This window comes from Aspergillus ambiguus, assembly GCF_047715705.1.
Source record: "Aspergillus ambiguus strain CBS 117.58 unplaced genomic scaffold BDV59scaffold_7, whole genome shotgun sequence".
In the NCBI taxonomy this organism is placed as follows: Eukaryota; Fungi; Ascomycota; class Eurotiomycetes; order Eurotiales; family Aspergillaceae; genus Aspergillus; species Aspergillus ambiguus.
Window position 1 is genome coordinate 698,546 of NW_027395520.1, and position 16,590 is coordinate 715,135.

At 50.9% G+C, this 16,590-nt stretch overlaps 8 protein-coding genes across 8 annotated transcripts; 3 read left to right on the forward strand and 5 right to left on the reverse strand.

The window, feature by feature from the left end:
* Positions 1-76: 76 nt before the first annotated feature.
* On the reverse strand, positions 77-514 carry BDV59DRAFT_200159 (uncharacterized protein; the record flags this gene model as incomplete). The annotated part of the gene is made up of 2 exons (XM_073693516.1): positions 77-235; positions 299-514. 2 exons carry the CDS (start codon positions 512-514, stop codon positions 77-79), a joined length of 375 nt encoding a protein of 124 aa, XP_073550287.1.
* Positions 515-656: 142 nt separating this feature from the next.
* Positions 657-1,585, reverse strand: BDV59DRAFT_156193 (uncharacterized protein). Its single transcript, XM_073687445.1, has one exon. The coding sequence runs from the start codon at positions 1,360-1,362 to the stop codon at positions 799-801; it is 564 nt and encodes a 187-aa protein (XP_073550288.1). The 5' UTR covers positions 1,363-1,585; the 3' UTR covers positions 657-798.
* A 363-nt stretch (positions 1,586-1,948) lies between these two features.
* BDV59DRAFT_191926 (violaceus kinesin) lies at positions 1,949-5,786 on the reverse strand (the record flags this gene model as incomplete). Its single annotated transcript, XM_073691972.1, has 4 exons — positions 1,949-2,018; positions 2,209-3,073; positions 3,233-4,306; positions 4,349-5,786. 4 exons carry the CDS (start codon positions 5,784-5,786, stop codon positions 1,949-1,951), a joined length of 3,447 nt encoding a protein of 1,148 aa, XP_073550289.1.
* Positions 5,787-6,746: 960 nt separating this feature from the next.
* On the forward strand, positions 6,747-9,272 carry BDV59DRAFT_156204 (transcription factor domain-containing protein). Its single transcript, XM_073687446.1, has 4 exons — positions 6,747-7,561; positions 7,615-8,295; positions 8,364-8,845; positions 8,901-9,272. The coding sequence occupies exons 1-4, from the start codon at positions 6,837-6,839 to the stop codon at positions 9,152-9,154; spliced, it is 2,142 nt and encodes a 713-aa protein (XP_073550290.1). The 5' UTR covers positions 6,747-6,836; the 3' UTR covers positions 9,155-9,272.
* A 61-nt stretch (positions 9,273-9,333) lies between these two features.
* On the forward strand, positions 9,334-9,623 carry BDV59DRAFT_200162 (uncharacterized protein; the record flags this gene model as incomplete). Its single annotated transcript, XM_073693517.1, has 3 exons — positions 9,334-9,428; positions 9,479-9,537; positions 9,586-9,623. 3 exons carry the CDS (start codon positions 9,334-9,336, stop codon positions 9,621-9,623), a joined length of 192 nt encoding a protein of 63 aa, XP_073550291.1.
* Positions 9,624-9,861: 238 nt separating this feature from the next.
* BDV59DRAFT_200163 (P-loop containing nucleoside triphosphate hydrolase protein) lies at positions 9,862-11,538 on the reverse strand (the record flags this gene model as incomplete). Its single annotated transcript, XM_073693518.1, has 1 exon — positions 9,862-11,538. The coding sequence occupies one exon, from the start codon at positions 11,536-11,538 to the stop codon at positions 9,862-9,864; it is 1,677 nt and encodes a 558-aa protein (XP_073550292.1).
* Positions 11,539-12,470: 932 nt separating this feature from the next.
* On the reverse strand, positions 12,471-13,940 carry BDV59DRAFT_200164 (pyridoxal phosphate-dependent transferase; the record flags this gene model as incomplete). The annotated part of the gene is made up of 1 exon (XM_073693519.1): positions 12,471-13,940. The coding sequence occupies one exon, from the start codon at positions 13,938-13,940 to the stop codon at positions 12,471-12,473; it is 1,470 nt and encodes a 489-aa protein (XP_073550293.1).
* Positions 13,941-15,112: 1,172 nt separating this feature from the next.
* BDV59DRAFT_200165 (uncharacterized protein) lies at positions 15,113-16,541 on the forward strand (the record flags this gene model as incomplete). The annotated part of the gene is made up of 2 exons (XM_073693520.1): positions 15,113-15,127; positions 15,189-16,541. 2 exons carry the CDS (start codon positions 15,113-15,115, stop codon positions 16,539-16,541), a joined length of 1,368 nt encoding a protein of 455 aa, XP_073550294.1.
* Between the last annotated feature and the right edge of the window lie 49 nt (positions 16,542-16,590).

Genomic DNA, 16,590 nt, shown 5'->3' on the forward strand with positions numbered 1-16,590 from the left:
TTCGACCTAATATATCCAGCGTAAGGACGGAGCATGATGACATATCATTCCGCTCATCAAGCCTCAAGTATCACGATCAAAATCCCAGGTCCATATTGCCAGTATCCAGAAAGAGTACCTCCAATGTATTCAGCAAGCCGTTCAGGGCCTCAATACCTCCCCGGGCTTCAGGGTCCTGTCCAGCTAGCGGAGTCCAGAGATCCTGCAGCTGGTTGATGCGCCGCTCGATCCAGTTCTATGGATTCTCCATATCACGAATAACCACGTCACGCACATACTCCTGGTACATCTCAGCTACGTTCAGCTGCACTCCATCCACCGCTAGGACCCGTTCCTGATACCGTCGATAGATTCCCACGACGTTGTTCACAACGTTCGAACAGTTGCCGTTGATCTGGGCATCATTCAAATAGCTAGTCACCTGAATGGCAGTCCGGATTGTTGCAATGGCCTCCTGCGTATGCTGCACATCGGCGATATTGAACCCGTTGTCATTCCACGTCGTATCGGACATGGGCTGGTGTCCAACCCAGATACGTGCCTTGTAGCCGTTGAACACGCTGTCCGCATTCACCAGGACATCTTCAGCCCGTACGCGTTGGTGATTTCGTCAATGGGTCGTTCATTTGCTGTATATGGTCCGGTGGGATCCCAGACACTGTAATCCTGGAAAATGTAGCTGTTCGAGTCCAGGTACCGATTAGGAACGAGATTATTGCGGTACGCGCTTATCACAAGCGTAGAATCCCCGAGTCCCATCTCGATGGTTATTATGAACTCTTATGCGCGGGCCTCCGTCTATCGTTCATAGATATGCTCGGTGATAGGTCGATTATCTGGGTCGTCGCTGGAAAATGAGATGCCCACGTTCTCGCAATCGTAGCATTCAGAGGCGCCGACGCGTCCGGCATTGGCGTTGGCCTGGGTCAGACTGGATCCGTTTTGACCATTGGGGTAGCAGTTCATCGTGATTTGCCAGCTGTTTCCACTGGGTCCTGTCACCGTGTAGGTCACTGGAGCGCCATAGGTAATGGCTCGGGGGTCGAGGACCTCGACGATACTATCGCCGTAGGGCTTTCCGGTCTCCGGATCGATATCCAGGGAGAGGTCCAATGCTTGTAGATCAGACATGCGACTCATTGGCCGTCGCCGCTTCGTGATGAAGTCGTACACATCCTCGGTTTCAGGATCAAAGTCCAGCGTGCCGATCGTATTGATCCATAGCGCTGATACACAAGCAGGTTTCGAGACCTGATCCACCACCGATACTGCTACTGCAATCCATGAGGTCAGGGCCGCCAAAGAGAGCACATCCGCTAATACCAGGGGCGTCGCGAATGTCGGGAGTCTCAGCGCCATCATGGAGAACTAGGATATTACCACGTCCGACGAGAGTCTGGACATCATCATCACCCCAGGGAAGGTTGCCGCGAGTAAAAGACTCCACCGTGCCCGCTTGGTTGCTGAAGGTAATCCTCGGGGAGCCGTCGCTCTGGCGATTTATTCGCAAGTAACTATCCAAGGTTTGGTTGAGCTCGACTGCGGCGGCAGCCTCCTAGATATCATAGGAGTCGAGATCGAGTTTCATCTGCGAAGTGGTCAGGAAGTGCAGAGCAAGGATTGTTCCAGTGAAAGTAGCTGGCTAAAGTAGAGAGGAAAGACCCCCAACCCAATCTGACATCACATGTATCGAGAAGGGGGTGGCCAGATGTTGTCCGGCTCTCCCTCTGCATTTCGCGAATGACGCGCCGCCTGATGCAGCATTCCCAACTCGGAGGTGTGGCGATATGGCCGCCGTTTTGCTTCATCCGAAAGATCGCGCTATGTGAGGCGCGCAAAGAGCGTTGGGGCGATATGCTTTATGTCTACCTTAAGCGGCTCTGCTGCCTCGTCCAGCTCGCACAACCAGATATATGGTCTAGGCTCATCGCTCGATCACAAAGACGCCTCATTTGCATAGAGGTACGGCAAGCCATGCCCGCCACTCCACGTCGTCGTCCGCTTGAACTATATTAAAGCTTAAACATAAAAAGTAGTCAATCAACTTCCTGCAAATCATCTCTTCGTGGTACACAAGAGCTGCACCCTGGAGTCATGAGGCCTCGTAGGGAATGGCCCAGAATGAACTTCTGCACAGGACTTTGGTAATATTCGGTTTGAAGGGAAACTTGGTGTTGTGAGGATAGTAAGTTCCTCTCTTCTTTCCACTCCCTGAGAGAACGATATGAGGTTATCGTGCTTGGATGATCAGGTCCCAAGATTTGGCAGCGGAGGGTTGCGCATGTTTCCAATAGATGCAAGGCGTCCTGGTTCCTCCCTTGGAGCTTCCATATATAAGCTAGGTTGTATGTGCTGGTTAGAGTCTCAGGATGCTCTGGTCCCAGGACCTGTTTGCACATCACCATCGCCTGGAACCCCAAGTCTTCTGCTTCCTTCCACCGTCCTATATATAGATATGCGGGCGCCAGGTTGATCATGCTAGTCAAAGTTGAAGGATGTACTAGCCCCAGCGTACGTCTGCGTCTTTCCAGCACCGATTCCTCTAGCTCTGCTGCCTCCAAACGTCTTCCTTGATTCAAATAGATTAAGGCCAGGTTCACCATGCTGCTAATGGTGTCAGGATGCTCCGGACCTAAAACACTTTCGCATACGCCCGTTAACCGGACTCCTACCTCTTCTGCATCCTTCCATCGTCCTTGATTCTGGTATGCCATTGCAAGGTTATTCATGCTGGCCCGAGTATCAGGATGGCTTGGCCCCATAACTTCTTGACAAATCTCTAGTACCTGCACCCCTAGCTCTTCGGCTTCCTTCCATCGTCCCTCAGCAAGGTATATTGATGCAAGGGTACCCATGCTGATGAGAGTTTTGGGATGCCTTGCTCCCAGAACTATCTTCCGGGACTGCACGACTATAGCCTCCAGATCTTCTGCTTCCGTCCACCGTTGTTGATTTTGATATGTCATGGCGAGGTTCTCCATACTGATGAGGGTGTGGGGATGATCAGATCCCAGCACCTGGTTCTGAGTGCGTGACACCACCAGCCCTAGCTCCTCCGCTTCCTTCCATCGTCCTTGTTTTTGGTATAATAGTACGAGATTTCCCATACTGATGAGAGTCTGAGGATGGTCCGACCCCAATAACCGTTTCCGAGTCTCGATTACCTGCATGCCTAACTCTTCTCCTTCATACTGCCCTTGGTTCTGATATATCAAAGCAAGGTTTGCCATACTAGTCAAAGTATCAGGATGCTCTGGCCCCAGTACCTGTTTCCGAATTTCCATTACTTGAGTCTGCAGCTCTTCTGCTTCCTTGAGTCGGTTCTGATTCTGGTATGTCAACGCGAGGTTACCCATGCTGATGATAGTATCAAGGTGGTCCGGCCCTAGTACTTGTTTTCGGATCTTTAATACTTGGATCTCCCGCTCTTCTGCCTCTTTCCACCGGCCCTGACTTTGATAGGTCAGGGCAAGGTTGCCCATACTGGCGAGAGTGTGAGGATGCTCTGGGCCCAGCAGGATCATTTGCGTTTCTAGTGTCTGTGAATCGATCTTCTCGGCTTCGTTGAATCTACCATCGTGATAGAGACATCTCCCTATTCGCTCAAGCAGATCGATATAGTCTCCAGGATCCTTCCGAAATTCATCTTCTTGTATTAGTAAAAGACAATGAGGAAGATATTCTCTCCAAAGCGTCCGATTGCAATCATTGCTGTTGGGAAATATTTCGTTCAAACGATGTGCAGTCTTGGCAAGCTGCGGACAAAACCGTTCGTTCTTTCTAAGCCAGTTTCGGGTTGCTAGATGCACTAGACGATGCATACTGAGAAAATCACTCTTCGTCTGAATTTTAACAAATGAGTAAGCAGTTAAAATGCCAATTGCCTTTATCCTCTCATTCTCAGACGCCGGTTGAGGCAAAAGAGACTGCGGTATATCGCGGGGGTTGATACAAGCAATGAATTGTAGATAGTCAGCAGCCAACGGATTCAAGTGCTGAATCTGTTGGAAAGATATCCACCACGTTGCGGCAATGGGATTCCGGGAGGTTTCATATCGACCTTCATCTTCAAAATCTTCACTTAGCAGTTCAATAACGCGCGACTCCTGTGCCTGCAAAAGCTTCGTATACGTAGAAATAACGGTTTCATTCTCATTGATATATGCAGCAGCCTGGGTAATCGCCAGTGGGAGACAGGCGAGCTGCTCCACAAGCTCTGCGACCTCCATCTTGCTGTTACATTGATCATGATGGACCAACGAATTCTCGAGCATTTCGATGCTAGCCCCCATCTCTAGCTCTGGAACTGTTATCACATGAGGGGAGGCTAGTTTTACCGCTAGCATACGGTTGCGCGTGGTAAAGAGTATTCGACCGTGCTGGCTTTGAGGAAGGAATCTCTTCAGAGCGGGGACTGTGTGATTCCCCTTGATCCACATGTCTAGGTCATCAGCATTATCGAAAATCAAGAGCCACTTGTCAGCATGGTTTTGGCTCAGAAAGGTCTTCACGCGCTCTTTTGCATCTGCTAGCATTTGATCCTGTAATCCAAGTCTCTGCGCAACATCCGAGTAGCCTTGCTCCACGGTCTCATAGCTGCTACATGCAATCCAAAAGATGGAGCAATTGGGGTCTCTCTGGCGCATACGATAAGCTACTTCAAGCGAGATCTGGGTCTTTCCAATCCCACCGAGTCCACATATAGCGATTCTGGATGGGCCATTGGTTTGGTCGATTAAGCTTTCAATTTTGGTTATTTCTTTTTCACGGCCCACGATTCTCCAATTTCTTTGAAAGGGAACCATCCAGTAGCCTTCGCGATCACCCTGTGTCCTTGTCCTTGTAGTATCGACGGTATTTCCACGAGAAGGCATGAGCATGAGAAGAGTCCTCGCGTATGCAGCGGCAACAAAGGCTGCGTACGCTTGCCAGTTTTTGTGCTTGTGCGAGTCACAGTAATCACAGATTCCTCGGATTACTAGGCATGGGATCTGGTCTACCAGTCCTGCCGCTTCCATTTCAAAGCAAAGAATATTGCTTTCTTCAGCAAGGGAGTCTCGTGTCCCGGCGTCCTTCATGACTTGATTTCCAGAAGCAATCAAGCCATAATGGATGTGTGGCTCCTCAGTTCCTCGCGGCGGACGTGCTATTAGCTTAGCCGGGTCACAGTTTGAGCAGTCGGCATTACTGCTTTCATGCTCATACTCCTTGTCAAAAAGCCAGTCTTCGTTGGGCCGCGCAAATTGATCTCTGATTTCTTGTGATTTTTTGAACGCAGCAGATAGAACCCCAGCAATTGGTCGCTCTCCAAGTAGAGAATTACTTTGCATTTGTGATACCGTAGTTAGTAAAAATTGAGGAGGCTTGTTGAGCGATCCAGTGCGATGGAAGCGTCCATTGTGCAGTGTTTTGCCAAAGTCGTACTGAATCAGGCCTCCAGAGTTGTCAGTTGGTATACTAACAACCACATCACCAAGTCGAATGTCAGCGTTTTTGTTCGGCACCCCACCCCCAATACCCACCATCAACCCAAACTGAAGTGAGGGGAATGTCGCCAACATGTTGGCGAGCACGATTGCGGCAGATGTGGTGCCGTATATCCCGGAAGGGAGGCAGGCTATCACTACGTTATGATCGCTGACACTTCCAAGAGTGTAGACGTTGTGGTCGGACTTTGGCTGGCGAAGTGATGGGTGCGTCTCATCCAGCATGACATTCGCTGCAGCCATTTCAAGTGGCAATGCGCATATCCATGCCACTGTGTAGTCATCGTGGGTGAAAATCATTTTTAAAGGTGGTCCATAATACAAGGAACAAGGGCATGCGGTTGAAAGTTGCAGATGCGAGATAGAACAGGCTGTGAGGCTAAATCTTGGCGAAGAGGGGTAAGAGGTATTGTATTATTACTGCGCGTTTTTCTGACCAGGCTGAATAGGCTGTAGGCCATTCTCACGTTGATCTTCTGCGCCTTTTTGACATTCTCCGGTGTTTTGCGCTGGCGAATATCGCAGTCTATGGGATGGCCAGCATCAAGGCATACAACAACAACAGCCAAAATCGGACACCGTCACAGATCACAACCATCTGTAGATACTTGCCAAAAAGACTTGTAAGTGTCTTGTCGGTGGAAGCAGTGATGATTATCTCTCTCGTCTTAACTCGTATTCGGACGGTCCAGCTAGTGGCTGGGAGCTGCAACTTTGTGATTTCCACTGCATGCCATGCCATCTTTCTTTATTGGATGAGAACCATGAGGTACAAATATGTACGTTCACTGAAACGAATGTTCGAGAAGGCCTCGTCTGACGAGAGGACCCGTTGTGTATTTCCAGTGAGGTGGTCGAATTGCCATAGGAGCACAGTGCATGTGTTATTTGTTATTTGCTATTCAGCACAGCATGTTTGTCCGTACACATACAGGCATACAGTATGCGACTGACAATGTAAAATCGCCTCCAATGAACTAATTTAGCAAGCAGCTCTACTGTGTGTGGTGTTGTACTCTTAAGGTGACGACCCTAAAACCAAACCACCACAACGCCACACCGATATACTTCAACATCCAACCATGGAATCGTCATCAACTTCCGGAAATCCTCGGTTTTCAATCGGAGAAAAATATTTCTCATGTTTCTGCAATGATCCTTCATATCTTGGTCAACATCACATGACCTGCCCGACCGCCGACCGCCGAAAAAAAGTAAAAAGGAAAAAAGGATCCATTTGGTTGATTTCCCGGCGGTCGTCGGCGAACTCGCCCACTACTACCTACTTCCTCCCGGCTAACTTCAGTGTCGGTCATTCGACGATGATCTGTCTCACAGTGAAGCAAAATCATGTCTGCTCGTCCCTACCGTTCCAAACGATATCGCCCGTGTGATCAATGCCGGGAGAGAAAGCTAGGATGTCAGACCGACGGGGGTTTGCCGTGTGTACGATGCCGTTCCGCCGACTTGCCTTGTACCTTCGAACATCCGCCTCCCAAGCGGCCAAGACGGGACTCTTCCTGGAGTCAACAGGGTTCTCACAAGGCGTCTACTGGGTCGCCCGCATGTCCCGATCCGTCCTTGCTGCCGTCCTGGGAAGATCGTCACACTGTGGCGCCGTCGCATCTCCCATCTAGGGGGACTTCCGTCAACCACGTCGAGCAGCCGGCATTCACGGCCTCTCTAGAAGATCTACAGGCACCGGCCGGCGTGTCACCGGCTGTGTCTGGACACTTGCTCACGGTAGGTCCCTCCCCCACCCAGTTCGTGCAGAGCCTGGATCAGCTTGAGGGCTTTTCTGCCCAACTGTTCGGGGCGTCCGCCGAGTCGGACCCTTGGCTCCTCCGTCATTGTTCATTTGACGATTCTGGTGTCAAATGTTTCTACAAGGTTCATTTTCGCAATGCGGGCGGAGTCCCTACGGCAGACAGAATCCCCGTTCATTTCATGATTGCCGCTGATGAGTTGGCCGCGTCGGCCAAGCAAGAAACCTGTTGTCGGACTGCCGGTGAGACCACACGTGAAGAACTCAATCGCTTGGTGCCGCCCGAGTATGGCCAGAGGCTAGTTTCTCTGTAAGTTTCCCAGTATCACGCATTAGTCTCTTCCGTCACTTTAACATTGGCAGGTTTGTCAAATATGTCTATCCCGCATTACCGCTTATTTCTCGTTCCCAGATGGGATTGAGCCCTTCCTGTTCGGTTCCAGAGGCATGGGCTCTCGATCGCACGCCGGTATATCTGTTGGCGGCTGTATATGCAGCGGCCTTGCCGTTTGCTGCCCATGATGACTACCTTTGTGTACTGAATACGTATAGCCCTCCTCCGGCAGACCGGCTCTGGCGCATGGTCTACGAGCTCGTGGCCGAGGAGATCCACACTCCCCACCTAGCCGTCCTGCAGGCCGCATTGCTGTACCTGCACAAGCCCATGGATGAGAGCCGGGCTAGCACCGCCGACACACCCTTTGTGTGGTCATGGGTCGGCAGCATTGTAGGTCTGGCCGAATCCCTGGGACTACACATTGAATGCCGTATGTGGGGCATTCCTGCTTGGGAGAAACGGCTTCGGCGTCGCCTCTGGTGGGCCGTCTATGCCGAAGACAAATGGCGCAGCTTACTGTTAGGACGGCCTTCCTACATCCACCAAGGGGAATGGGACGTCAGTGAACTGGATGGCGCGGATTTCCTGCACCACGCCAGGGGAGCATCTTCGTCCTCGTCGGCCGTCCACGCCACGCAAGACCCCGTTCCATTCCGGTATTTGGTGGATTTGTCGAGGATTGCCGAAGAGATCTATGAATCATTCTAGTAAGTTCCTTCCTTTGCACCGGACGCCATGGCCTCGTCGGTATGCATACTAACGAACCACGTTGCAGCACCCTCCGCAAATCACAATACCTATCCGAAAGGTTTGATGCTTCGCATGACATAGGTCGTCCACTGTTGGAGAAGCTCAATGACTGGTATTCCACACTTCCGGAGACCTTCCGACTCCCCAACTGGAGCAAATCAGTCAGCGGTTTGGCCCCGTATCCCACTTCGATCCACTTCGCCTATCTGATCCTGGTTCTCTTCGTCTACCGTGCTCTCCTTCGGCCAATGGCCCGATCGTCCAGCCCGCCACTGATTTTCGACCTGGACGAGCTACCGGCCAACCCTTCGGCATTGGATCCCACGGCCGACTCGCCAATGTTGGACTGTATCAACCTACCCGAAATTGAGTCGTTCCCAGCCGTGGACTTGACTGACCATAGCACGGGCGAGGCGACACTGAATGCAGCCGAGCGTTGTGCTTCCATCGTGATCAGTTTCACCCGGCGACTGACATCAAGTGATTTCACGGGCTTTTGGTACTCATGTGAGTCCCCATCCTGCAATCGCGTCGGAGAAGGATTTGCTAATGTCTCCACAAGGGTCTCGCATCGGCTTCGCTACCGTATCAAATTTTGCACTCCTGCTCTTGGTTCAGGCCCCGAATGCCGAACGAGCGGCCAAAGGGAAGCAACTGGTAGATTCCTGGCTTCGCGTGCTCCGCTGCCAAAGTCAGAGCTTTCCTATGATGAAACTGGGTTTGACTAGACTGGATGCTGTGCACTGGGTGGGACTGGATCAGACGTTTGTGTTGCCGCAGCACGTCCAGGATGTCATCCAGTCAACTCCAACCTAGCTCGGCGAAGACTTGTGTTATGTCGCCCGTCGTCCGGCTTCTCGGCTATGAGTTGTAGATATCTAAATCCTATAAATCTGCCCGTTAGGGCGACACATAGTCATATAATCAAGTCTGTCTATTTAATTTAAGCCTACGAATAATACTGTCCCCAAGATCGGTATCTTCCACCTTCCACCATGTCAGAGACAATTATCAAGTTTCTCAAGAGGTCCAAGGACAACAAGCCCAAGGGCTCCATGGACGATGCAAACTCCGAGGTTACTATTATTGAGTAAGTTATTATGGATCTGAAGAAGGCACCATCCGAGCTGACCCAAGAAGAGGACGTCCCTACTACACGGTGGGACAGACAACAAAGCAGACCCAGCAGACATTCAATCGTAAGCCCATCACTCTTCAAAGCAGTCACCTCTCGCTAACTTATGAAGCCGCTGATATGTGCTTCGGCTCTTGTTGCCGCAAGTGATATCTACATGGGCAGGGTTTCTGTATTTCAGTGGCTATAAGCGGTTGCTTAGCCTATTTCGCTAGTTCGACGAGCGCTCATGTCGTCCCATCACTTCTTCAATGTATGGAAGGAAAAAGCTATATAATGTCTAATCAAACAGAGCATATCCTCTCTGACGACCAGTGCTTTCCATCCTTAATCCATTCGTATAGTTAAACCAGAGCATAACCAGACAAAATAGACCATCTGTGAATGATCACCTCCACTTCAACGCCGCCCACCCAAAGACCCTCATTACCGCAATAATACCCAACGTGATACCAACATGTATGGCCAGCTCCCCGGTTCCAAACCCGTACATCTCGAGCACCCCATCGCCCGCAATCATACATTGGTCCCGCAAGGATGTATCATATTGACAAAAACATGCCTTTCCGCATGAATAATCTCTATACCCAAACTCGTTGCTAACGAGACCTCGGAATACATATGCCTGGTAGTTAATATAATAGAAGACATAGCGATAGAACGGGTTCAGTTGCGTGACAGGAACCATGAATCCGTTGCACGCCATCCAGATCCCGTTGGCCATAGCTGTGAGGGCTAATGCTCCCACAGAATTTGGGAAGAGCGACGACATGAGCACAACTAGGCTCTCCGCTGCGACTAGGTTTAGGTACATCCACAAGACCCACGTTAAGAATGCCGTCCCGTCGGGGCGAAAATTGACCATCCAGTATATAAATGTGGACGACACAAATGCGATAAGAAATAAGTAGGGAAGCCCAACTAGGAAGTTGGACACGATAAAGGCTGTGCTTCCGTAGAGGCCGTTGGCCCGGTCTTTGGTGTACACCATACGGTCTTCGATGAAGGCTGGAACATAAACTACCGCCATGAAGGACATGAATGCAGACCCGAACAAGATACAGTTTGCGTATGGCTGGAGGCTGGATTGGGTTGGAGGTAGGCGCAGCCACACCGTCCCCATTAGGATGGCCAAACCCAGATACATGCCGAAACGAAGGCCATATACCAGGATATCACGACAGCTTTTGATCCAGGCGCGGTGTAGCAACACTAGAGTGGTGTGGAAAAGAGCAATCCTCTTATATTTCCCAGCAGGGGTATCTTCGGCATCTCTGAGAAGTAGTGCCTTTGGGGCCGACGGTGCCTGGTCTGTCTCATGTGATGTCTTCCAAGTAGCATGGATTTTTTCAAGTCTTCTCTCCGCTTCTTGTGTATCTCTCTCAAAATCAATGTTTGTCAAGGAAAGAAGGAAGTCTGCAGGATTTGTCAAGGTTGGCATGGCAAAGCCGATGCTGTCGAAATAGGGCTTTATTGTTCGGACGTCTCCATAATAGCATGTCTTTCCTGCTGACAGAAGCAACAACTTATCAAATACCGCAAACGTCATCGTCGAGGGCTGGTGGATAGACACAATGACGAGCAAATTATTCACCTTTGCCACGTCTCGCACAAATGACATGACGTTAAAACTGGCGTGGGAATCAAGCCCCGAAGTAGGCTCATCTAGGAAGAGGATTTTCGGGCCAGAGATCAACTGTGCCGCAACACTGAGTCGGCGTTTCTGCCCGGTTGATATACCCTTTTTCACCAATGTTCCAACAATGGTATTGGCCTGGTCAACCAGACCAAACGCATGGAGCAACTCATCTACCCGTCGCGCTCGTTCCCCAGCGGACGGGATGTGGGCTAAGGAGAGTCGAGCGGCAAAATGCAGTGTCTCTTTGACAGTTAGTGCTCCAATGAGCGCATCATCACACTCAACGTATGACGACAGCATCCGAATATCTGAAATTGATGGCTTTTGTCCATTGATGAGAACCGTGGATGAGACTTGAGCCTTATTGGAGCTTCGGTGAGCAAGGGCGTCAAGAAGGGTGGTCTTCCCACATCCAGAGTGGCCCATTATTGCCAGTACTTCCCCTTTGGGTACATTAGGATGTGGCTATTGCATGATGGCTCGACGACTCATACCTGCTTTAACATGGCCGCTGATATTACTAAGTATGCTCTTGAGCCTTTTCTGCTTTCGATCTTGCACAAAGACAGTGACATCATGCCAGGCTATGCTCTTCACCACTGTATTTTGGAGATATGAAATATAACGACTCTGTCTTTCAGGGTCGTCTCCGCAATGTTCCCGGGCAGGCATAATTGTTTGTCTTCGAGAGGGCCCAAGAGTAAGATGGCAGAAAACCCGGGTGGTGGGAATGGGAAAACAAAATATCAGAGAACCCAATATAGCAATGAACAATTGTGGTGCAACCTGAAATGAGCCAATGGATTTGGTAGCTGTCCTTCTTTAGTGTACCACGACCGCGCATAGCTATCCAAAGAAAGTGCCAAAGACTATGCACTTCGTTATTATTCGACACTTTCAATCATGACGGCTTCTGCTCAAGCTTAACTGCCATAACTGCATTGCAGCCAGGGATGGTGCTTTGAAGCAAAGGGAGTATGCAGTCAGCAAACTAGCATAAACCCCGTTCGTATCTGCAAGTCTACCTGCATTTGATTGTTGGTTGGACCATTAATCCCGGTGCTCTGCCTCCGCAGCCCGTCACATGGCCTATTGTCTAATTTAAAACTCATTTATATGCACGAATGGATCTAGTGGCTTCTGTCATCTTCCCGCAGCAGACCCTGTGAGAAGAAAAAGTAATGATAGAGCTATCGAATGGCTTGTCCAAGTCCCAATCAAAATTCTTTATTCTTAGATTTCTGATCTAGTATACTACGCAGTAGACTAGACTAAGGGGCTCCATATGCAGGATGGGCCTGCAGCTTCTCGACTCTCGCTTAGAGATACCAAATGAATAAGATCTGTCTTAGAAACAATCAACAATGCTCCCGGAGGGGCAAACCCTCCGTGCCTGTTATGCGATCCCGATAGTTTCTCTCCGCAAACGCAATGAAACGATCGACGTCTTCCGCCGTGGATGCAAGCCCAAACGAAACACGGACAGCCCCCGCCGAGGGCAGACCCAGAAGCTCGATATACTCGTCTAGAGAGGCCGTCTTCGACAAATGGCGCAGTTGACGCAGACCTGCAGTGTCCAAACCAAAGGCATTTTCGCCAACTCCCGGATTACAAAAACACCCAGTGCGCAGGGAGATCCTCTGGGCTGCCGATTCACGAGCCACGAGGCGCTCGTCGACGACGCTGCCAGTTGCGTCGATGAAATTGAAAGACACGGTTCCACCGCGCATGGTAGTACCAGTTGGGCCGTATATTCTGACCATAGATTTGCCGTCGCTGTGTTCGAGGCCTTGCAGGCGCTCTAAGAACCAGCCAGTGAGACATTGCACCCTAGTCCCAATTACAGACACGTCAACCTGCTCCATCCAGTCAAGCCCGAAGTGCACATCGGGGATCGAGAGGAAATTCAGCGTACCATCTTCGAATGCGCTCTCATCAGCTGCCATCCGATGCCAGGGTACCCCTACGCTGACTGCTTGAATAGTGCCGCCTGAGAACCATGGACGAGTGAGCCGTGCCAGGGCATCACGACGAGCGACAAGACATCCGACTCCGGTTGGGTACCCGAACACCTTATACCAGCTCACGATAATAAATTCCGGCTGACATGTCGGTGATGACAGGTCTAGTCTAGCTGTCGGGAGATAAGCTGCAGCATCGAGAAGCACGTCGTAGCCACAGCGTTGCGCTAAGCTCACCCATGCTAGGGGATGACGTACACCACTGAAATTGCTCTGCGCGGGGTACGCAAATAGGCCTTTTCGCCGTTTGGACGCTGCTCGCCTGAACATCCCCAAACCTGCTCCATCCCATCGAAAGCCGCCTAGTGCTGACGCCAACGTCGCCGGATCAACTCGGAGGTCTGGCGCCTGCATAGGGAGATAGAGAGTGCGGGCATGTCTCCGACGAGCGAATTCCCGGATGCCATTGACCGAGTTGTGGTTGTCGAAAGTCAGGATGAATTTCTTGTTTCTGCTGAACGGGTAAGCCTCGCCTACCAGTCGAGCCGCACCCGTTGCATTCTGCGTGAAGATGACCGTGTACTCCTTCGCGGAGGCGTCCAGATAAGACAGGACTCTGGCTCGTGCTTGTTCCACCAGGTCGGTGGATGCTTCACTGGTAGGATTGACTGAATGCGGGTTTCCAAAGAGTGTGGTTGTTAGACGCTCTTCGTGCGCACGATATTGCGCTTTTGCCGCAAGGCCCGCACCGGTATAGTCGAGATATAAGTGATTCTGCTCGTCGAGATAGCTGTACTCTGTCTCGCGCAGCTTGTCAAGTATGGCGGTCTTCTGGTATTCGGGATAAGACTCCAACAAATTCTTCATGGTGTTATGCTGCAGTATATTTAAAGGGATGAGAGTTTGGACCATCAGCGTTCCAATACCGGTGCAGGCGAGTAAGCATATTATATGTGCCATCGTGTCATGTATACATGGTAAATCATATCACCGGAAGGAACTACTCTCCGCAAAACCCGATTCCTTCGATATAAAATGGTATGAGGTCCGTCTTAAGCCAAATCCCTGTCAATCCATGATTCCAGCAAACCATGGACATCGAAGAGTCAGTCACAGACAGGGGACAGGTAGTGGCCGACACTCCTACTGGCTATTGCAATGATCATTGTCCTGGTCTGACTGCTGCAATGAGAGGAGGTCCAAACGTATTGAAAGTGGGTAGCTCAATATTCCATGAAGACAGGATCAACGGAGGCTACAGTCCATGTAGAAAATGGAAACTTCTCACCGTGCATTACGTTCGGGTAACATCAAGTCTGGAACCAATGAAGGACGGCCAATTGAATTATTCAAGATAGATGCCATACCTCAGATGGTGCGCAGGGTGTGTGCTACTGTTGGCATAGATGCAGGGACAGTGACTGCAAGGTGACGGGACCAGCCACATCATGGTCACGCACATTATAAGTGGTAGATTAACTGAACCAGCCCTGCCTGTCCTTTCAATCAAGCCGGTGCTACCCAGTGTTTATGATATTGGCGCATGCCGTTCGTCAACACCACATCTAGGTTCAGTCAGTATGGACTTCCTTGGGCCCCCCATACATACTAAATTGATTAGAAGACTTATTATACTAGAGTCAACCAAAGTGCAATAGGGCTTTAACTGCCACATAACTGCTTTCGGCCTTTGGAAAGTAAAAGCTAAAAAAAAAATGTTGACAAGGAGGGGATTCGAACCCCTGCCTCCATGGGAGAGTGGGATTTCCTCTGAGAGTGGTCCCTCGGAAGAATTTCTTCTACAAAGGGTATTAGTGATCGGAACAGCAGAATTAGACCAATGGGATGACATACGAATCCACCGCCTTAACCGCTCGGCCACCTTGCCCTAATAGGTCACGTTACCTTCCATATTTTGCCTGGAGAACCAATTGATGCCTAATGTCTGCGATAAGATAAACAACATGTGACGCATCCAACTTCAACTTCAGTTCTTCATCAATCACATCAACCCCGCCACGTCTTGCTCTCTGCCGTACATGCCCCCCTTCAGCGTACGTGTATGATTCTGTATGTTTCTTATACAGTGCGTCCGGCTGACATTCGTCATGGAAGACTCCATTCCGCGTTCCATCCGCTCGTCCCTCTTCATCCGCGCGCGCTGGCGCCGGCCCTCAATTCGCCTCCACCCCGCGATTCCTTCTGTCGCAACAAACTCCCGCGAAGCATTTGCATGATGACGACTCTATCGACATAGGGGGCTCGCCACAGTACACTCCCCTAGGTACAGATCGCCCGCAAGGGCATAGGGAGGCGATCGAAGACTCGGACGAGGAGCTACCGCGCCAGGTCACTAGCCATGCCGTTCGCCCCGGCAGAGAGGAACTCAGCAGCAGTCCCACCGAGAATGGGCCCGAGTTGGATGCTGAATTTGAAGCCCTTTTTGGATCCATCTCAGACCGCGTGAAGAAGAAGCGCCGGCTCTTCACCGATATCGAAACGCCGTCGACACAGCGAAGAAGGCCGGGCGTCGACTTGATTGAATCATCGCCTCCGGATTCCTCTGCGCATTTCACCCCTCATATTCCTCCTCGAGGGTTTCAAACGCCCGCCCGAGCCCGCGCGGATGAAGTCTCACGGAGGCCTTTCTCCGCCGGAACGGCAGAAACGCCTCTTGGATCGACACCCCCAACCACACGACCTTCTTTCCGCAATCAGCCTCGGTTCGTCTTGTCTGCATCCCAGGCGCCTCCTCCTAGTCAATCCCTGTCCAGTATAAAACCATTTGCAACACCCGCCCCGTCCTCACCGCCATCAAGACGCAAACCGGGTTTTGTGCTACCCCGCTCCCCGTCTCCGTCAGGGGAAGATAACGATACCTCCACTATACCAACTCCATTCTCTCCATCATCGCGCGCCCTGCGTCGACGTGGCCGACCTCGTGCTACGGCACCTGAGTACCTCCCTGGTGGCATAGCTGCTGAGGTCCGTAGTTGGATACTGGAAATGGCGGCCAAACGAGAAGCGCTGCAAGTGAATACGGGCCCACGGGTATCGAGTTCTATGGACTTGAAAACGTATTTCCTCGTTTCCCGTATGGAACACGTGAGACAGTCGGCTCTTAAAAGTTCAGGACCCCTGGCCTTTGCGCGAGGTCGTGTGGTAGATTCGACGGGATTGGTTGCAGAGGATAGTCCCGGGAGGAACTTTCTGCTTGTAGGGCCTCCGCGTTTCCGACATGTGGAGTCTCCGTCCAAGGACTCATCTCGTACGCGATTCCCGGAGTTACAGGCGGGATGCCTTGTTGGGATCTGTCGAGGGCTAGTGTGGGAGATAGACCTCGAGTGCCAGAATGTGGGGAAGAATTCGGATGAGATCGAGAGGCTTATGGCCCCTCGAGCTTCTGCAGAAGAAATCAAGGCAACTGAGAAATGGCTTGTTGCCATGGAATGGGAGCTGTTGCCATAATGGAGCAGTCGATATTTGATGTATGCTTATGTGTATGATATGATACCCA